Raw genomic sequence first — 19,034 nt, 5'->3', positions numbered from 1 at the left:
CACTTCAAAAAAATATTCGTCCATTTGGGGCTTGTTATCCAAGGAAGTGACATCAGATATTGCATGGCATTGAAGGAGCAAAGATAAGAATAAGTTGCAGTTCTATTGTCATAAAGAAGCCAAACTTAGAAAAACAAATTATTTACTTAATTTTACTTTGGTATTCAAGAGAGTAATTCTAAAGATTCCTGTGCACATATATTATCTTCCAACCGCTTCTGCTGTAGATGTAGTAAAACAGACATTTGAAACTCAGTGAAACAGAAATGACACTTGGTTTTTCTATTGCTTAATTTGCCTTTTATTCTCCTTGGCCTTTTATAAGAAAATTAACAAGTCCCTTATTCATATACGAAGAGCACAACCACCTCTTAGAACAACAAATAATTCTTTATTTTACAAATTAAACTGTATATAATTTTAATATAATATGTCCAAGAATTTATATGACCTTCAAGAATTAAAATACATAAAATATTATTCATTTTTCCATAGTTATGACAAATTACAACAGCTGGGGAGGTCAATGAAAAAATATTTGAGACTTTGTTTCTAATTTTTTTGTTATATTGATAGACTATAAAATAGCATTCCTAAATATAGAAAGCAATGTCAGCATCTTATAATTTCAATTTTTAAATGTTCTATTTGCTTGAAAGGCAATGTTCTTTTTGTTCTTGATAAGAATAAAGTAATGAGGTAGATCAAGTTGTTATATAGGTATATAAATATCACATAATATATCCCTTTAATATGTAGAATTATAATGCACCAATAAAAATCAATTAGAAATAAATACACAATGATAAGGGAAAGAAAATAAGGTTGCTGCTGATAAACATGTATGAGAATTCAACTTAGTCCATCGGCTATGGATGCAAGAAATTAAAAGTATGCAAGCAATGTGTGAAGTTGAGGAATGGCTCCCAGAACAGGAAGCAGATGCAGGACTGGTGTATGAGCATCTTGTAATAACAGAGATCATAGAGACTCATTTCCTTCACAAGGAAATATTTGCATGGTGAAGGAGAATTTATTCTCTTTCATTTCATCCTTTTGCCTTTTGCCTCTGTCCTCACACAAACTTCTTCCTCTAGAATCAAAGAGTTCTTGACTCTACATTGCTCAGTATAGCCCGTAGCTCCTACATGAATTCAGACTTAGTCCACACAATTGACTATTTATTTGTCTGAGCTGAGAAGTAATATGGTAAAAGAGCCAACCTTCTTTGTTTACCCTTTGATGATGCCACTGCTCCTTAATTTTGCAAAATAACTTCATCAAACTTTCAAGATCATGCAAATTTGTCTATTGAATATTTAGAGTAATAATAAAATAATTAAAAACTTAGATGGTAAAGAAAAGTACAAGTTCTATTCACAGTGCAATATCTGTTTGCATTTTCCTAAAGAATGTTCCCAAAGACAGGCATTCAGAAGAAAATCTCCTATGGATGCCCTTTTACTTTTTTTTGTCTCTGTGACTTTCAGATTCACATAGACTCCCTTATTTAGGTAATTCTATAAACAAACAAACAAACAAATAAATAAATGCAGGTCTAACTCCTTTTACAGAAATTTATCTCATTTACTGGAAGTGTTTCAATCTCTGTACTCCACCATGGTATTGGGCCAAATGCAATTTAGAATCAAGAATCAGAGTATAGTCTGGTAACCAGGAGTTTTCATGGGGTTATGATTTTATTTGTACAGACAGGTACATACTTTTCATTCCCTGATTTTTCCCCATGTTCTAATTAGTAGAATGCAGATTATCTCATTCTTATCCTAGTTAATTTATAAAGTAGGAATCTGTCCCCCAAAATCTTCCTTAATATCTTTTCCTCAAAACTTACTGTCCAAATCCTTTTGAAACAGGATCCAGATTGATTTTGGCATCTATGGAATATTTCTAGATTGGGAGATTTCAGAAAAGTGATTAATGGACCAATCTGCTATTTCTTTTATCAAATCTTGGAGCAGTCTCAAATTCTTATGTTTTATAGTCTTCCACAGAATAGAAGAAAAAATAAAGTTGCTCTTATCCTCAAACTATATCTTATGAGTCTTCTACTTCATAATGGATATTGCATTTCTTCAACTTTAATATACTTCTACAAATTACTCTAATTTCAAAATACTCTTAATGTTTTTACACATGCAAATATTAATTAAAATTTATAGGTAATGGTCTGCCAAATATAAAAAATTATGTTGTTTTTCCAAAAGTGCCACCTGGCAAATTTATACTCATTTTTTTGTTCAGACAAGTACACTTTTTTTTTCCCAGACTAAAACTAAATAGAGTAGCTAGATGGAAATCAGTCAGGAATTCACCAAAAACATCAGCACTTTTATGTTTTGTAATATTTTTAATGTTCATTCTTGTAAAATACCTAGTGAACTCTAAATCTTTTAACCACATATTTCTTTTCTCTTTTATCCTTCCATTATAAACCATGAGTTTAAAAAAATGGTGTAAGCCAAATCCACTATGGCATTATAATTTATTTAACTAGTCTAATGTATATGTAAATATTTGGAAAGGGAGAGGGCATGGGGTAATTAATGATGGTGGAATGTAATGATTGTTATTATCCAAAGTACATGTATGAGACATAAATTGGTGTGAGTATACTATGTATACAACCAGAGATATAAAAAATTGTGCTCTATATAGGTAATGAGAATTTTAATATATTCTATCATATATAATAAAAATAAATAAATAAAAATATATATACAGAGAAAAGGTATATAGAATTAACAATAGACCTCAAGCCTGAACAAAAAATGTTTTATTGCCTTATGACTCTTTATAATTTAAACATATGATATTTTGTGGGCTTTTAAAAAGATTTTTAAGCATCTCAAACATGCATCCATGATTCCTTCCTAGAAATCACTATAATCTGTTCTCCTAAATTAATACCTGTGATTTAACTTCATGAGATCCTACTTTGTATAGTCACCATATAAACCGTGAACAATTTCCAAATCTTCCCATGATAGTAACAAAAAGTATCAGGTACCTCATGGAGCTTAATGTGTAACTATTAATCAAGAATAAACAATAAATACATTTACAAATAATTGTTCACAAATCTTAATGTTTGAAAACCCGAAGTATCTCAGCTTCTTCCTATTAAGAAATTGGATTTCTAAGATGACTCACATTTCAATTAATAGAAATAAGCTCATATAGCTTACTGTCCTTAATAAGATGAACTTTCTGTCTTTTTTTTTTAATGCAGTGGTAGGTTGAAACCTAGGACCTCATGCATGCTAGGCAAGTGCTCTACCACTGAGCTGTCTCCAGCCCTAAAGTCTTGGTATTAAAAGACCAAAATATGACACTGTTTCTTTCTCACCAAAAAGACAACTTGACATTTTTTCATGCTAATTAAAAAAACAAAATATTGTACAGTATTATCTAAGACTCATTACACATCCAAATTCTGAAGAAAAAATCATGGCTTTATTCTGAACCTGCTACTTGTGATAATTAGAAGAAATAAATATTAAAAGAAATGAAAAAAATACATTTTAGCCAAATTCCTGTCAAATGAATTTATAATTGCAAAAGAAGAAAATATATGTGAATTCAAAAAGTAATTTCCACTTACTATTTTTACTTATGTAAATGTGCAGTCTTAAATCCCTGCTTTAAGGTAAGTGTGGGTAGTGCAGTTGCTGGGATCAGAAGCAGTCATTTTCTAGTGCCCATGGATGATACATAAGGCTTTGATGGAGTGGGGAAAAGCAATAATAATTTTGATGACCATTACTAGAAAAACATAAGGACCTAAGAAATGTTATTCCTTTCAGAACTTCAATGTCCATGGGTGCCCTTTGTAATTATTTTACAATGTTAACATTTAACTGTATGGGATAACTTTTGGGTAACTATTGAACTTCTAATGTTTCCAGGATTGAATGTGCATGTAAGGAATGAATAAAATAATACTGTTCTCAGGACATATATGTCAATTTGATTATAGTTGTCTTAGAACCCATAATGGTAATATTTATTCATTGTGAGAGATTAAACTCCTTTAAGTCAAAATAAAAAAAATATGAGAAGATACAAGATATATCAAATTGAAAAACTTTAATAGAAATTGACAGACAGTACACTAAACTCCTGTGTGATTTAAGTGAATGAGTTGACTTTTAATGTGAAATTATTTCAGGTTGCTTTTGACATTTTGAAATTGTTTATCCTATAGACATTCAACTGATGTCTAAAATTAGATAATCATTATTCTTCCCACACTCCTTTATACATTCACATTCTACCGGATTACTGGAGCCAAACTTTTAGGGTGCAAACTGGTTTTCTTTCTGCAGTAACTCTGATTCTACTTATTACTTATATATTTTATTAGGCATCTGATATGTCTTGCTATTTCATTAGCTAAGATTCTCATTTTCTATTGTTCTGTCAAAGATAGTAGTCTCCTACATGATTTCGCTGCCTCATCAAACTGCATTATTTTTTCTATAGTACTCTTTTTGAAAAAAACAAATAGTAATTTAAAACGTAACTCAAACATAAACATTCTACCCTAGGCAATAAGCACTTCATAATACACCCTGATTTCTTACTCAAACTTACCTACTATCAATTTTTACCTGATTACCAAATATCCTAAACAACATAGAGTTACTCAAAGAGAACATGCATGTCATGTCTTGGTACCTTTCATGAAGCTAGTCTATCATCTCACCTGGACAATTCCCATAAATCTTTTATTTGTTTATTTGTAATTGGACAAAATACCTTTTTTAAAATTTATTTTTATGTGGTGCTGAGGATTGAACCCAGGGCCTTGCATGTGTTAGGCAAGCGCTTTACAACTGAGCCACAACCCCAGCCCCGTAAACATCCTTTTAAGAGCCAGCTCAGACATCTTCCCCTAGAAGCTTCAATTCATCTTTATCTCATGTAGTTATTCCCTCTCTGCTATGCCTACCTTGCACAAAGCATGACACTTACCATGCTGAATTACTTGCTTTTGCCTTTGATCAGAACTTAAAAGTAAGAACCCAGTTTTGTTGTCTTTATGAAGAGTTTTCCTATGATATTCTTTCTCTAATACCCTGGTAGTTTGCCATTAAGGACCACTGTTTTGCTTTCTTTTTTTTTTTTTGGCCTGTGAACTGGGTTGTCAGCCTTCTGTTAAGATTTTCTCCATCTGTTTCAGTGAATTTCCATTGTCAAGTTCTGAAAGTAACTGCTTGCTGTTTTTGAACCTGTCTATTTGAATCCTTTAACATGGATTCAGTTTTTATTTCTGGTGTGCCCTCTTTGATAGAACTGTTTATAACCTCTTTGTTTCTTGAACCTGTTAGTATTTAGCTTCCCAATGTGACCATGCACTTCAATTTTACACCTAGATAAAATTGAGCCTGAGTCTCATCACATTGCTAAATGTGCAAGTTGCATATCTACAAGTATATCAACAAATTTGTGTTAATTAATCTGATGGTCATGTGAAAATATGAATGTTAAAAATATCTCAACTCCATAATACTTATTTAAATCATTAATAAATTATTTTTTATTATTAAAAAATCCTTAATATATGAAAAAGTACAAATCATATAAATTCTAAAAGTATACATTTACATTAATTTCTTTGAGGAAAAGTTACAAAACGATCAAATTCCTAATAATATTTTTTAGCTACAACTTATGACATTCCAAAAATTATTACAGATAACTGACAGTTAATCAAATTTTATTTTAGTTTTCTGAAATATTATCTGCGAGGAAAATGGCATAGTAAATGTTCTTTAAAAATTAGAATGTTGCTATATGGCTATTAGAAGATTAAATATATCCCTTAGTATATTTTTGCTTTACACTTTTTAATATGTTGATTTTTACCCAGACTTTGATAGTTTCTTTAATCCACAAATGACAAAGTCCTAGAATATTAAATTCTAGGACATTATCATTATATTTCCACTGACTTGTTTTTCTTTATCCTTTTGTCACTCATTGACAGCACTGGAAAAAATATCCAAATACAGATAATTTTTACAAAAATTAAAATTAAAAAAATTAAAACTTTAGGTTACCATAATTGATTATTTTTTTTTGCAAAGTACTAATATTCAAAGAGATAAATGATGGTGCTTTGTGCTTAACTAAGAATTCACTGTGAAGTTGACCAAAAAAAAAAAAAAAAGCAATTTTGACCTTGCCAATGGGAAGTCCTCCTCCATTTGATTTAATGTCCTAGCCATCTGCCTCTCTCATCCTCTCAGGAAGAACGAATACCTCTATTGCTAATTGGAAGAGGGAAAAAAATGCACACAATTTAATGAAAAGCAATCCCTTGCTCTTTATATCCGTAGAAATGCTCAAAACTCAACTTAAAATGGATCAAGGACTTAGGAATACAACCAGAGACCCTGTGTCTAATAGAAGAAAAAGTAGATCCTAATCTCCATCATGTGGGATTAGGCCCCAACTTCCTTAATAAGACTCCTATAGCACAAGAATTAAACCCAAAAATCAATAAATGGAATGAACTCAAACTAAAAAGTTTCTTCTCAGAAAAAGAAACAATCTATGAGGTGAATAGACAGCCTACATCTTGGGAGAAAATCTTTACTCCTCACACATCAGATAGAACACCAATCTTTAGGGTATTTAAAGAACTCAGAAAGCTAAACACCAAATAAATAAATAAAATAAAATAAAATAAAATAAAATAAAATAACCCAACCAATAAATGGGCCAAGGACCTAAACAGCCACCTCTTGGAAGACGATATAAAATCAATCAACAAATATATGAAAAAATATTCATCATCACTAGCAATTAGAGAAATACAAATCAAAACCACTCTAAGATTTCATCTCCCTCCAGTAAGAATAGCAGTTATTATGTAGACAAACAAAAATATGTGTTGACAAGGGTGTGGGGAAAAAGGTACACTCATACACTGCTAGTGGGACTGCAAATTGGTGCAGCCAATATGGCAAGCAGTATGGAGATTTCTTGGAAAATTGGGAATGAAACCACTGTTTGACCCAGCTATCCCTCTTCTCAGTCTATACCCAAAAGACTACAGCATACTACAGGGGCACAGCCACATCAATGTTTATAGCAGCATAATTCACAATAGCTAAACTGTGGAGCTAGATGCCCTTCAATAGATGAATGGATTAAAAAATGTGGCATATATGCACAATGGAATATTACTCAGTAACAAAAGAGAATTAAATCATGGCATTTGCAGGTAAATGGGTGGAGTTAGAGAAGATAATATTAAGTGAAGTTAGCCAATACCAAAAAAATGCTGAATGTTTTCTTTGATAAAAGAGGCTGATTCATAGTGGGATAGGATAGGGAGCATGGGAGGAATGGATGTTGAACGCTAGATAGGGCAGAAGGGTTGGAGGGGAAGGGGGTGTTATAAATGATGATGGAATATGGTGATCATTATTATTCAAAGTACATATATTAAGACACGAATTGGTGTGAGTATACTTTGTATATAACCAGAGATGAAAAAATGTGCTCTATATGTGTAATAAGAATTGTAATGCATCCACTGTCATATATAAATAAAAAGGAAGAAATAAAAGAAAAAATTCTCACATCTGTTGCCATTGAAGTCAACTTTTCCATCTAAGTTGTGTGTGGGTTTCTGAGCAAAACATAGAATAGGTAATAGCCTATAGTCAGTATGGATATTGCCATATAAAAGAAGGTAAGTAGGTTAAAAATGACAAAAACCATTTATTCAGAAACTACCCCACATTGTATTCCTTATATGTTAGAGAAACTTATATTCTGTTCCAACTAACATCTTTTTCCAACACATATGCTGAAGTTCCATTAAACTCAAAAATATTAAACTCTAAAAAATATTTAGGAAAGCTGAATTATTTGACAAATAAGATATAGAGATATAGCAGTTAATAATCTTAATGTAATTTAGAATTAACTTTTTTCTCATAAGAACAATACTAATAAAGAAGTTGCTAAGATGTGGCACTAAATGATCGCCATCCTATTTAAAGCTTTCACTTAAACTTAGCTTAAATAGTTACTAATATAATTATAAATAAGTCTCAATAATTATTAAGAAATACTAAACCAATCTGTTTTCTATCCTATATTTGTCATACTACATGTGTGTGTAAATGTGTGTATGTCTGAGTGTAGACAAATTGGTGTTTTTCTCATAGAGTTGATAGAACTAGACTACAGCTAGTAGCAATATAATGTACTTGAGAATTACTAAGTTATTATAGTTTAAATATTCTCACCACAAAAATTTAGAAGTGATATAATGGATATGCTAACTTAATTTGGTGATTTTGCAATATATACATATACATCAAAACATCATGTTGTGCTTCATGAATATATACACATTTTTATTCATCAATTAAAATAATTATTTTATTATTATTTTTTTTTTTTTTTTTTTTTTTTATTGGTCGTTCATAACACTACATGGTTCTTAATACATCATATTACACGGTTTGATTCAAGTGGATTATGAACTCCCGCTTTTACCCCATATACAGATTGCTGTATCACACCAGTTTCCCTTCCATTAATTGACATATTGCCTTTCTAGTGCCTGATGTATTCTGCTGTCTGTCCTATTCTCTACTGTCCCCCCTCCCCTCCCCTCCCCTCCCCTCCCCTCCCCTTTTCTCTCTCTACCCCTTCTACTGTACATCCTTTCTTCCATTTGTATTATCTTGTCTTACCCCTCCTTTCCTCTTATATGACAAAAAATAATTATTTTAAAAAGAGAAATTTTTTGAAAGGGATGTGTATAATTAATCAATGCCTAAGAATTCCTCAGATAAAGACTTTCAGAATATGAATTCACAATTCTTTAAACTTCATCTACCATAGATGTGAGTTAGTAGAAAAAGCAACTGATAAAATCAGATCCCCCCAAATCGTGAGTTTTCAGAGTTCTCAGAGAAAGAATATATGATGATCACTTAAATATGAAATTATGTAAAATGGAAATCATGCTGAAAAAACATGATATTATTAAAAGTCATCTCACCAATATCCCTCCGAAGCATAGCTCAGAAATTCTTGATAAAATATTAGAAAAATGAATTAAATAGCACACTCACCACAGTCAGATAGGATTCAATCCAGTGATGCAAGGATGGTTCAACATGTATAAATCGATAAATGAAATCCATCATTTTAACAGAATACAGGACAAAAAAAATACTACATGCAGAAGAATGAACAAAATTCAATATCTTTTCATGATAAATTATCAACAAATTAAATATTAAAAGAATCTAACTCAACGCTATATAGGGCAATTCTGACAAATCTGCTGCTAACAAATCCAATGTGAAAAAGTTAAAAGCTTTTTCTCTAAGGTCTGTAACAATACAAGGATTCTATTCTGATCAATTCTTTACAATGTAGGTCCTAGGGAGAGCAGTTAAGCAACAGAAAAAAATAATAGGTTATTGAGTTGGAAAAGAATTTTAAATTATCCCTGTTTTTAGATAAATATAATTTAATGTAAAGAAAACCCTAAAAATTCGACCAAAAACTTGTTAGAACTTGTAAGTCAATTCGTTAAGTTTTCAGGATAAAATATCAATACTATGTTTATACACTAACAGCAAGCTATGTGAAAAGTAAATTAAGAAAAAAAGAACATGCTTTAAAATTTCAAAAATGCCAACTAAATTTAGACAAAGTCTCCAAGTACATACAACAGGGAAAGGGTAGTCTCTTCAATAAATGGCCCTTGGAAAAGTGAATATCCTCATGCAGAATAAAAGTAGACTGTTATCTCACATAATTCACAACAACCAGTGCAAAATTGATTAAAGACTTAAAGGTATATCTGGTACTGTGAAAATACGGGAAAAAAAAAGAGTAAAACCTCCATTACATTGATCTGGGCAATAACATTTTATGTATGATAGCACAAACCTGGACAACAAAAACAAAATAAATAAATGAATAGGATTATGTTAAGCTGAAAAACAACAAAATAAATTCACTGAGAAAAGAAACAACTTATACAGTAGGAAAAATATGTGCAAACTATATATCTGGTAAGCAATGAACATTGTGGTTACCAAAATATATAATGAATACAATTAAGTCAAATAACAAAATAACAAGAAGACAAATAGCACAATTTTTAAAATGGGCAAATTACCAAAATAGATTTCTCAAAGAAAAAACGAACAACAACATAAAAACAAAAAACGTACAAATGGTCAACAGCTATTTGTTTAGAAATGATGAAATCCTCTGGAAAATGCAATTAAAGTCACAATGTGATATGACTTTACACCTGTTGTAATAGCTATGATATATGAGACAAAAATAATAAGTGTTGGTTGGAGAAGAGAGTACTACTACAAAATGCTTCTATCACACAAAATAATATGGACCTTCCTAAAACAAAATTAAGAATAGAATTACTATATAATTAGAATTACTATATAAAGCAGTCTAGTTTAAGGGTACATGTCCAGAGGAAATTAAAGATCTACATTCCCATGTTTATTGAAGGACTATTCATGATAGCCAATACATGGTATCAAATTAAATTTCCATTAATACATGAATGCATAAATAAAAAATTATATATATATATCCATATCTGTGTACACTGGGATACTCTTTAGCTATTATAAATGAAATCATGTCATTTATGACAATATAGATCGTAAACTGGAGGACACTGTGTCAAGAAAGACAAATACTGTCTGATCTCATTTGTGAAATATACAAGAAGTTGATCTTATAGAAATAAAAAGTTATATTATGGTCACCAGAGACTGAGAAGGGTAGGGAGGAGAGGAGCATGAGCAGAGATTGGTCAATGTTTACAAAGTTACTTTTAAGTAGGAAGACCATGTGCTGAAGACCAGCATATGCCATATGCTGATTGTAACAAATAATGGGATATCACATATTTTAAGAAAGCTAGAAAAGGAGATTCTGAATGTTCTTATCCCAAAGAAATGCTAAATGTTTAAGGTAACAAATACACTAATTATCATGATATGATCATTACATAATAATACATGTTTGAAATATCACAAGATATCCTATGAACATGTGAAATTATTCTGTATGAATTATAAATAAAAAACTTAAAATAGAAAAATAATATAAACAAACAAAAAAGACAAGACCTTTTTTTTTTTCCTTTTCTTAAAACATTCAACATTGCCAATCCATTCCTCTTTATCTAATTTTTTCTGTCCTTGGCTGCCTGTTCTTGAAGGCATCTTTTTTCATCTCTCTGTTTTAGTTTTTATTATATTTTCTATGTGATTCTTTATTTATTCATCTGTGGTTCCAGCTAAGAAAAGATGATATTGTACAGAGAAGTTTGTGATTTGAGGAACAAGGTGACAAATTATATAAAAACCAATGCTGGAGAACTGTACTATTTAAAAGGAAAAAAATAAGGTAATCTTCTTTTCAGATTTTTTTTATATGGGAAAATGAGTAAGAGACTGGGTATTCCTAGGCAGAGAAAAGACTGGGTTATTTGCTTAAAATATCTGTTATAGGAAAGTTAGAGAATGCAGGAAAATGAACCTCTTATAAATTTCATATTGTTTGAAGTTCTAGTAAATTTGGTGTTCACACACACCATAACATTTGTCTTTTCCTTTTAAAATGTGATCATTTTTAATCAACAGATAATAAACATACACATTTACAGGATTACATAAAGTAAATGCTCCTGGCAAAATAATCTTGGAGGAGTATGTGGATATCAGTATATTTAATAAATCAAACTGTTTAGTATGTGTGAACGTCTAGTGCGTTCGGGTCCCTGGGTAAGGGTGGCGAAATCACCGGGACACAGGGGATGCAGAGCCAAGGCAGCAATTGCAACTGCATGCTGAGGTTTATTTGTAAGTTTCTTTTATATTCTTCTTCTAACAAAGCAAGCAATTCTTCAGTAACACTTCATCTACATTGCCCAAATATCATGCCTCAGTGGGTACACAGAGCTAAATCCAAATTGTTCCTGTTCATTTGATAAGTACCCTCCCAAAGTTCTTTGTAGACATTATCTAATCCCCGAATGTACTGTTCCCAGGTCCAGTATGCAGGAAGCTTCTTCCTCTAGGCCAAACCATGCAGAAGCTTGTGTCTTGTGATAAGGGGAAAAGGACCTTTCCTTCTCCTAGCGAGGCATGCCTTCAGCTGACCTAAATCACAGCCACAGCTTCTTGCAAAGTGTCAGGCTGAGGGAGCTAAACTCTGCACACTTAAACCCCAACAAGTATGCACTAGGGGATTTATTTTATTAATTATAGTAATTATTGCTACTAACACAGGTTTGGAAGGTCACTAATCAATAGATGTTCATTTACTTGAAATAAAAGTCCTAACATTAATATATTTTAGATACATGTTGCTTTTGTTAATCAAATAATTACAACCAATTTTAGCTTTTATGAGTGAATCAGATTTATGTCCACAGGGCTTACTTAAAATGCACTGTAAGTGTACAATATTAAATGAAAATAATTTTCTCTATCTACATAATAAACCTTAGGGAACACACATTTGTAAGCCTACTCTTTTGGTGTCCTACAAAGAAAGAATGTATTTTGTCTTTATTGACTAATAGGATAGTGAATATTTTAACTCTTACATTTTCAGTATAAGCAGAATTAGATTTTTTTTCAGTTTTTGGAGGGTATGGTACAGTGTCTTATGCACCCACTCTCTGTAGAGAGGATGATGGAGGGAACATATGGAAAAGGTGTTCATATTGCCCTTGCAAACAGAATTCTTTTGCAAAATCCAGATAATCTTACAGAAAGTGTAGAAAAGATTAGATATTAGAATTTGAAAATAAAACCATCCTCTTATTATTATTGTAATTACCTACTTCTAATGACAGTTTTGCCTTAGTTCCTCATTGGCGTCTGTTATAAAATGTGGTACCTAGCTTTCACAAAAAAAAAAAAAAGCAGACAGTGATGACATTCAGAATTTTAAATATGCTGATGCATTGTTTTCTTGTGACTATGCACTGGCACATTCATTATGCTTGTCCTTCAGTGAGGAGTGGAAATAATTGAATTTCAGAAACAAACCCATTTAAATTGTTTTCGTGATCATCCCCCCACCATGCTTCATTTAGACTCGGTTTCATTTATTTCACTACTCCTACTTCATGATAGATCCATGATAGATCTTCAATGATTCATTCATTGTATCAGATTTTTCCAATGTGATGTGACTGTAAAACAAAAGAAAAACATTTCATCAAACTTTGCCTAAATAACTTACATTACTCTTTATGGTCCATGTGTATGATTTTCCTCATAGCATATGAAAAATCTATTTATATTAATAATAATGCCCTAACTCAGGGTACTGTCACCAAGAGCTTCTGTAAAGACCAAAAGGTAAATATTTAATGCTTTGTGAGCCAGATGGTCTCTTTTGTAAATACTTAGCTCTGCTACTGTAGCATGAAAACCATCAACAATATATAAAAGTGTAAGATCATGGACATTGAAATTTAAATTGTACATAATTTTCATAAATCAAAAAATACTTATTCCTTGGTACTTTTACAACTATGTAAAATATAAAATCCATTCTTAACCTATCAGCTGTATAAAAATCAGATGATAAATTGGATTTATCCCGTGGGCCATAGTTTGCCAATTCCTGCTCTAGACAATACCTTCTAACCTATCTTTAGAACAGTCACAATTTTAGAAGGAAAAGAATTGAGAACTTTAGAAAAGTACAAATATGAGCTAGAACAATATTGTAAACTTGGTCCACTCTCTGGCATTTTCCAGAATTTTTAGGTTTAAGAACTTAGGTGTGGTCATCTGTTAATAATGATGATAATCATTAGGTGTAAGTGTATTTATAGTGGTAATGGAAGCAGGTGTTTGTCTGAATGTCACTTTGCAAAGCAATTACATCTCATTTACTTCGGTCATAAGTTGACTTTTTGTGTTTTGGGGCTCTTGCCTGGCCCCCACTCTTGCCCACTCCCAATTTAGAATTTAGTTAAAGCATGAGCAATTTGCTACAAGAGTACACAGGAAAGGAAAAATAAATTTTCCCATCAGTTTTAATACATGTAATACCTGAATTAAATTCTTTCCTCAGCTTTCAAGATTATCTTGATGCCATTAAGAAATTATCTTTGGTTTTCTCATCATTTCCTCTGCCAAACACAATGAATTATCAACTCTCATTCAAAACCCTTTTTAAAAGTAAAAAACACCTCTGATACAGGCATTTTCATAGTCTGCTATCCAAGAAAGGTGATGTTGTACTATCTTTAATCTCTTTAAAGGCATTGATTCTGAGAGGGAGGGCTCATTTTAGTATCATCATTTAGTATTGGGGGTAGGAAGCCTCATGTTTTTCATGTTTTTGTTTCCAGTACTGGGAATTAAACCCAGTACATCACACATGCCAAATAAGGGCTCTATTGAAATACATCTCCAGATCTCCAGGGCTTTTTTTTTTTTTTTTTTGAGTCAGTGTCTTGCAAAGTTGTGTAGGCTAGCCTAGACCTTGTGATTCTCCTGCCTTGGCTCCTAGAGCAGCTGAAGTTACAGGTGTGGCCCAGTACCCACAGCTGGGGGACTGGTTTTCAATTGTTACCATAACTACTTTTTATGTTGGATTAAGCCTGTAGGATAACATGTGAACTATTTCTAGGCTCTTAACTATAAATACTGAAGATAAATTCTTGGTTTCTTTTTTTTTCCTAAGTAAAAGGAAGCATTGCATAATAAAAAAGTAGGAATAATAATTAAGAGCATATACCAAAAATAAAAAGGAAATAATTCATATGAAAAATTTCCTTTTAATAAAGATGTATAATTTAATGAAAACATACTTTGATATCATCATGGGGTATAGATATGTTTTTATTTTCATACAGAAGAGTATGCTGCTTACGTCTTTATGAATAGCCTTCTCTGTGTGTCTTTGTGTATATTTTTTTAAAAAATTTCCATCTGAATTTATTTCTAAATACACTTTCTTTTAAAAAAAAACACTTTTCTGTGGATAATGAATATCATTATTAGGAGATCCAATTATAGAAAAAAGTATTACATCTACTCTGGGATAAATATATTTATTTTTGGTTACATATATTAAGTGGCACTAATTACACAGTACTATAAGGTAACTAACATGAAACTGAAGAACTGTCACTCTGCCACAGCTGCTTGGATTTGGGTTTTTCCAGATGAGTACATTTTCAAAAAACTGGATGCCCACCCAGAGCACTGCCAATGAAATCTGCTGAGGAGTAAAGCTCCGACATGATGAGTCACCAGTGTTCCTTGCAGCTGACAGATGATAGGCAGGACATGTTAGTTGTAAAGTAGTTATAGCCCAATTCACAACAATTTACAATTTCTCTTTCTAGAAAGCAACAAGAAGTTTAAACATTCCTTGAATTAGTCCTGGCGTGTCAGGTAGAGTGAAGAGAGGGCTGTTAGATCAGTGTCAGAAGGACCCTGGCAGGACAGGCGAGTTGGTCATCATTAATAATGATGGTTGGCTTCTAAATAGTAGCTAAATGGTAGCAAGATGACTTCTGATTTGTAATCTTAAGTCTTCTAAACAGTAGCAAGATGACTTCTGGTTTGTAATCTTAGGTAAATTATAGATAAATGAAAAAGGCCAGTAATCATGCACTAAGATTAATCATGCACTTCAAAATGAATCGCTTGAGGGCTGTACTTGCAGCAAGGTTTCACAAGACAAGGCACTTAGGTTTTTTCTTCCAACATCTGGGTTGCAGAGCAGCTCTTGTGGCCATTTCAAAAACTGCCCTCACTCCGTCTTTAATCTTTGCTGAGCACTCCATGTACCCAAAGGCGCCAATCCCGTTAGCCATATCTTTGCCTTCTTCAGGTTTCACTGGCTCCTGCTTCATCTTGGCTAACTTCTGCCTTGTGTGCTCATCATTCCGAAGATCATTCTTATTCCCAACCAGGAGGATGGGTACACTGGGACAGAAATGCTTGACTTCTGGGGTCCATTTTTTTATGATGTTGTCTAAACTATCAGGATTGTCGATGGAGAAACACATCAGTATAACATCAGTGTCTGGGTAGGAGAGGGGTCTCAGGCGATCATACGCTTCCTGCCCAGCTGTGTCCCACAAAGCCAACTCCACCTGCTTTCCATCCACTTCGATATCTGCCACATAGTTCTCAAACACTGTGGGCACGTATACTTCTGGGAACTGGTCCTTGCTGAAAACTATGAGCAAGCACGTCTTGCCACTTGCTCCATCACCAACACTCACCAGCTTCTTCTTGATGGCAGCCATAGCTTACACATATTCTGCAAAAGGCGTGGCCTAGGTGACAGAAGTTGTAGAAAATACCTTGAATTTCCCAGATGAAAAGTTCAGACAGTGACTCGAGTCTGGCCTCTTTGCTCAGAGAACGCCTGTCCATGAGTCGCAAGGTCAGAGACCGGGCAGATTATCTCCAGAGGCAACGGCTGACTCATGAGAGAGGACCAACTGCCAGCAGCAGGCTGGGACCGCAAGGGGGCAGGGGGCAGCGAGCGCGGGGCAGTGAGCGCAAGCCAGGGAGGGCGGGTGGCGGCGGGAAAGCCTTACAGTTGCTTTAGAGAAGATTATGTTGGCAAAACAATCTTTTGAAAATTTCACTAACATTTACTCTTAGAACGATATTTCAGCGTAATCGTTTCTTCTGATGGTAGAAATAGATAATGTATACCTTTCATTATTTCTCCCAGTCTACAACAGAGTGCGGACACACGTGCTCAAGTAGATAATACAAATATAGGTTGTTCAGTGTGTCTATTTACTCAAAGATGACTAATGAAATAGTAATCATAATAGTAGTAGCTCTGATTTGTTAAGTTGTTCTCTGTAGCAGACTTTAATGTTAGGCAAGCTACTTGCATTTTCTTATCATTCAAGCTAGGTTGATTTCTTATCAATCATAGCTTCATAATTATCCATCATTGTTAGGAATTAGTTAACTCAAAACATTCCCACGGTTTTACCTCACAATGCCTATCCCAACACGAGACTCATTAGTCACAAAAATGCTTGTATATTGGAAATGTATCAAATTAGGAAGGAGCAGAAATTGATGGGGACTTTGTTGTGGCTCCAGTATCCCCTTAGGAAGGAAGGATGTGTATGTTCATTCCTCCAAAAAAAAAAAAAAGCCTATCTTGTCATTTTGATGGATACATTTCTACCTCAATTCATGAGTTTAGGCAATATGCATAATTTGCTTGTAAGAAATTAGAGATAGCAAAATATATATTACCTTTCCTCATAGCATTCTTCAGAAAATTGGACTTCAGATCATGTTAAACTGGGACATACATATATAAAATGTAAAACTACTATCCTTCTGATACCTCCTGAAAACTGAAAGTATATTTGGGCCAAAAACTCATTTCAGAAGCTTATTTGAATGATATATGGCCTTTCTACTCCTCAGCACCTCCCATCTCCTCCCTATTCTTATTCTCTGTCTTTTCTGTTCAGTCTATTTTATGTTCTTTAGTCATGAGAAGTAATGTTATGGATTTTGTTATTCCTCAATGCTATAGGTTTCTTACCTTTTTTTTTTTTTAACTTAGTTTAAATCCACGTACGCAATTCACAAAATCTTACTGTATGGGAGACCCTATGATGTAGTCATATTCCATACATACAGTGAAAGTATATATTCTCTTCATCTTAAGTTAATTAGTCCTCAGTAAGACTATTTCTAAAATATGATTTTGCTATCATTCAAAGAAAGAGTCCCAGAGAGGTTAGGTAATTAAAGCTTGTTAACTATATCATTTTGAAAATCTGATATTTTATCCATGATTTGATAAGTGACCATCTCACTGGAAGTAATCTCAGCTATAATCTTAGATCATTCATGATTTTTATCAAATATTCATGTTTTAAAGAGGAAATGAAATTTATTATAAATATGAATGTACTATAATGACTTATATGTACTATATGTACTTATATGACTTAATGTAATATAATGGCTTACAAAATTCTATTTTCCTGCTGGATTTAAACAAGTTTAAAGACTAGCTCTTTATAGGGCTTGAAATACCATTTAAAAAAACTGATATATTTTCAAATTTTCAAGTATTAGTAGTAAAAATGGGGATAAAAATTATAAATTAAATAGTTTAAAGCAATATAATATAGTATTAATATATCTGAACACATATTAATATCACCTAGATAAATTTGGTATAAATATAGATCTCATGAGTTCTAGTCCCTGGAGGTTCCTATAACTTTTAAGTGCAGCTCAAGGTTTCTCACTAAGAAAGGGTCCTGAATTGCTGTAAATTCACCGGTATAATTCTCAACATGTACTTTGAACTTTCAATCCTCCTGCCTTAGTCTCCCTAGTTGCTGGGATTAAAGGCCTATGCCACTGTTCCTAGCTAAATATTACATTAAAATTAATTAGAGGCATTTATTTAAAAATTTGGATTACTGCATTCAACCAAAAATATTTGATTTACTGGAACATGAATTTTATCAAGCACCCCAGGTGATTACAGTACTATAAGTCCAGAAAACATATGCTGATAAACAAAATATACTTGAAAAGTCTTCATTTCAAGAAACATAAGCACAGCAAAATTCAAGGTCTCCAAGAGAACAATTCTATGATTTCACATAAATTTATCCATCTAGGAATATTTTCTTTATTTCTGATCTAACTTTCATGGACAATTTAAGGAGAGTTTGTTTCAGTGTTCTTTCTTTACTTTCAGACTTTCTGTAGTCCAACAGAGCTGTCCTTCCTGCTTTTCTTTTGTGTCATAATTCCTTTAACATAGGAGCAAACACTGGGAAACTGAAGGATGATTCCACCACAGACATAGTATTGAATTTTTAATTTAATTTTTATTTTTTTAGATATTTGCTATATTTGAATTGAAACTTCCATTGTAGCCTTTGCATATTAAAAATCTAGATTTTCATTTATCTATCTATCTATCTATCT

At 32.5% G+C, this 19,034-nt stretch overlaps 2 protein-coding genes across 20 annotated transcripts in view; one reads left to right on the top strand and one right to left on the bottom strand.

The window, feature by feature from the left end:
• Pcdh15 (protocadherin related 15) overlaps positions 1-19,034 on the top strand; it is a 716,528-nt gene that overhangs the window by 30,309 nt on the left and 667,185 nt on the right. The gene's annotated exons all lie outside the window — the stretch shown is intronic.
• On the bottom strand, positions 15,761-16,342 carry LOC113177404 (transforming protein RhoA-like). Of its 3 annotated transcripts, none has more exons than XM_026381932.1 (2): positions 16,187-16,342; positions 15,761-15,934 (listed from the first exon to the last, which is right to left on the bottom strand). In XM_026381932.1, exons 1-2 carry the CDS (start codon positions 16,340-16,342, stop codon positions 15,761-15,763), a joined length of 330 nt encoding a protein of 109 aa, XP_026237717.1. The 3 variants fall into 3 exon arrangements, with proteins under 3 accessions (XP_026237717.1, XP_026237716.1, XP_026237715.1); XM_026381931.1 differs by having other exon boundaries at positions 15,761-16,153; positions 16,214-16,342; XM_026381930.1 differs by having other exon boundaries at positions 15,761-16,342.

The sequence above is a fragment of the Urocitellus parryii genome, chromosome 5 (assembly GCF_045843805.1).
Source record: "Urocitellus parryii isolate mUroPar1 chromosome 5, mUroPar1.hap1, whole genome shotgun sequence".
In the NCBI taxonomy this organism is placed as follows: domain Eukaryota; kingdom Metazoa; phylum Chordata; class Mammalia; order Rodentia; family Sciuridae; genus Urocitellus; species Urocitellus parryii.
Note: the sequence above shows the minus strand (reverse complement) of the source record. Positions and strands in the feature narration are given on the sequence as shown.

Excerpts from the sequence above, each read along its gene's own strand:
- LOC113177404 (XM_026381930.1), bottom strand. The coding sequence starts at position 16,342 with ATGGCTGCCATCAAGAAGAAGCTGGTGAGTGTTGGTGATGGAGCAAGT.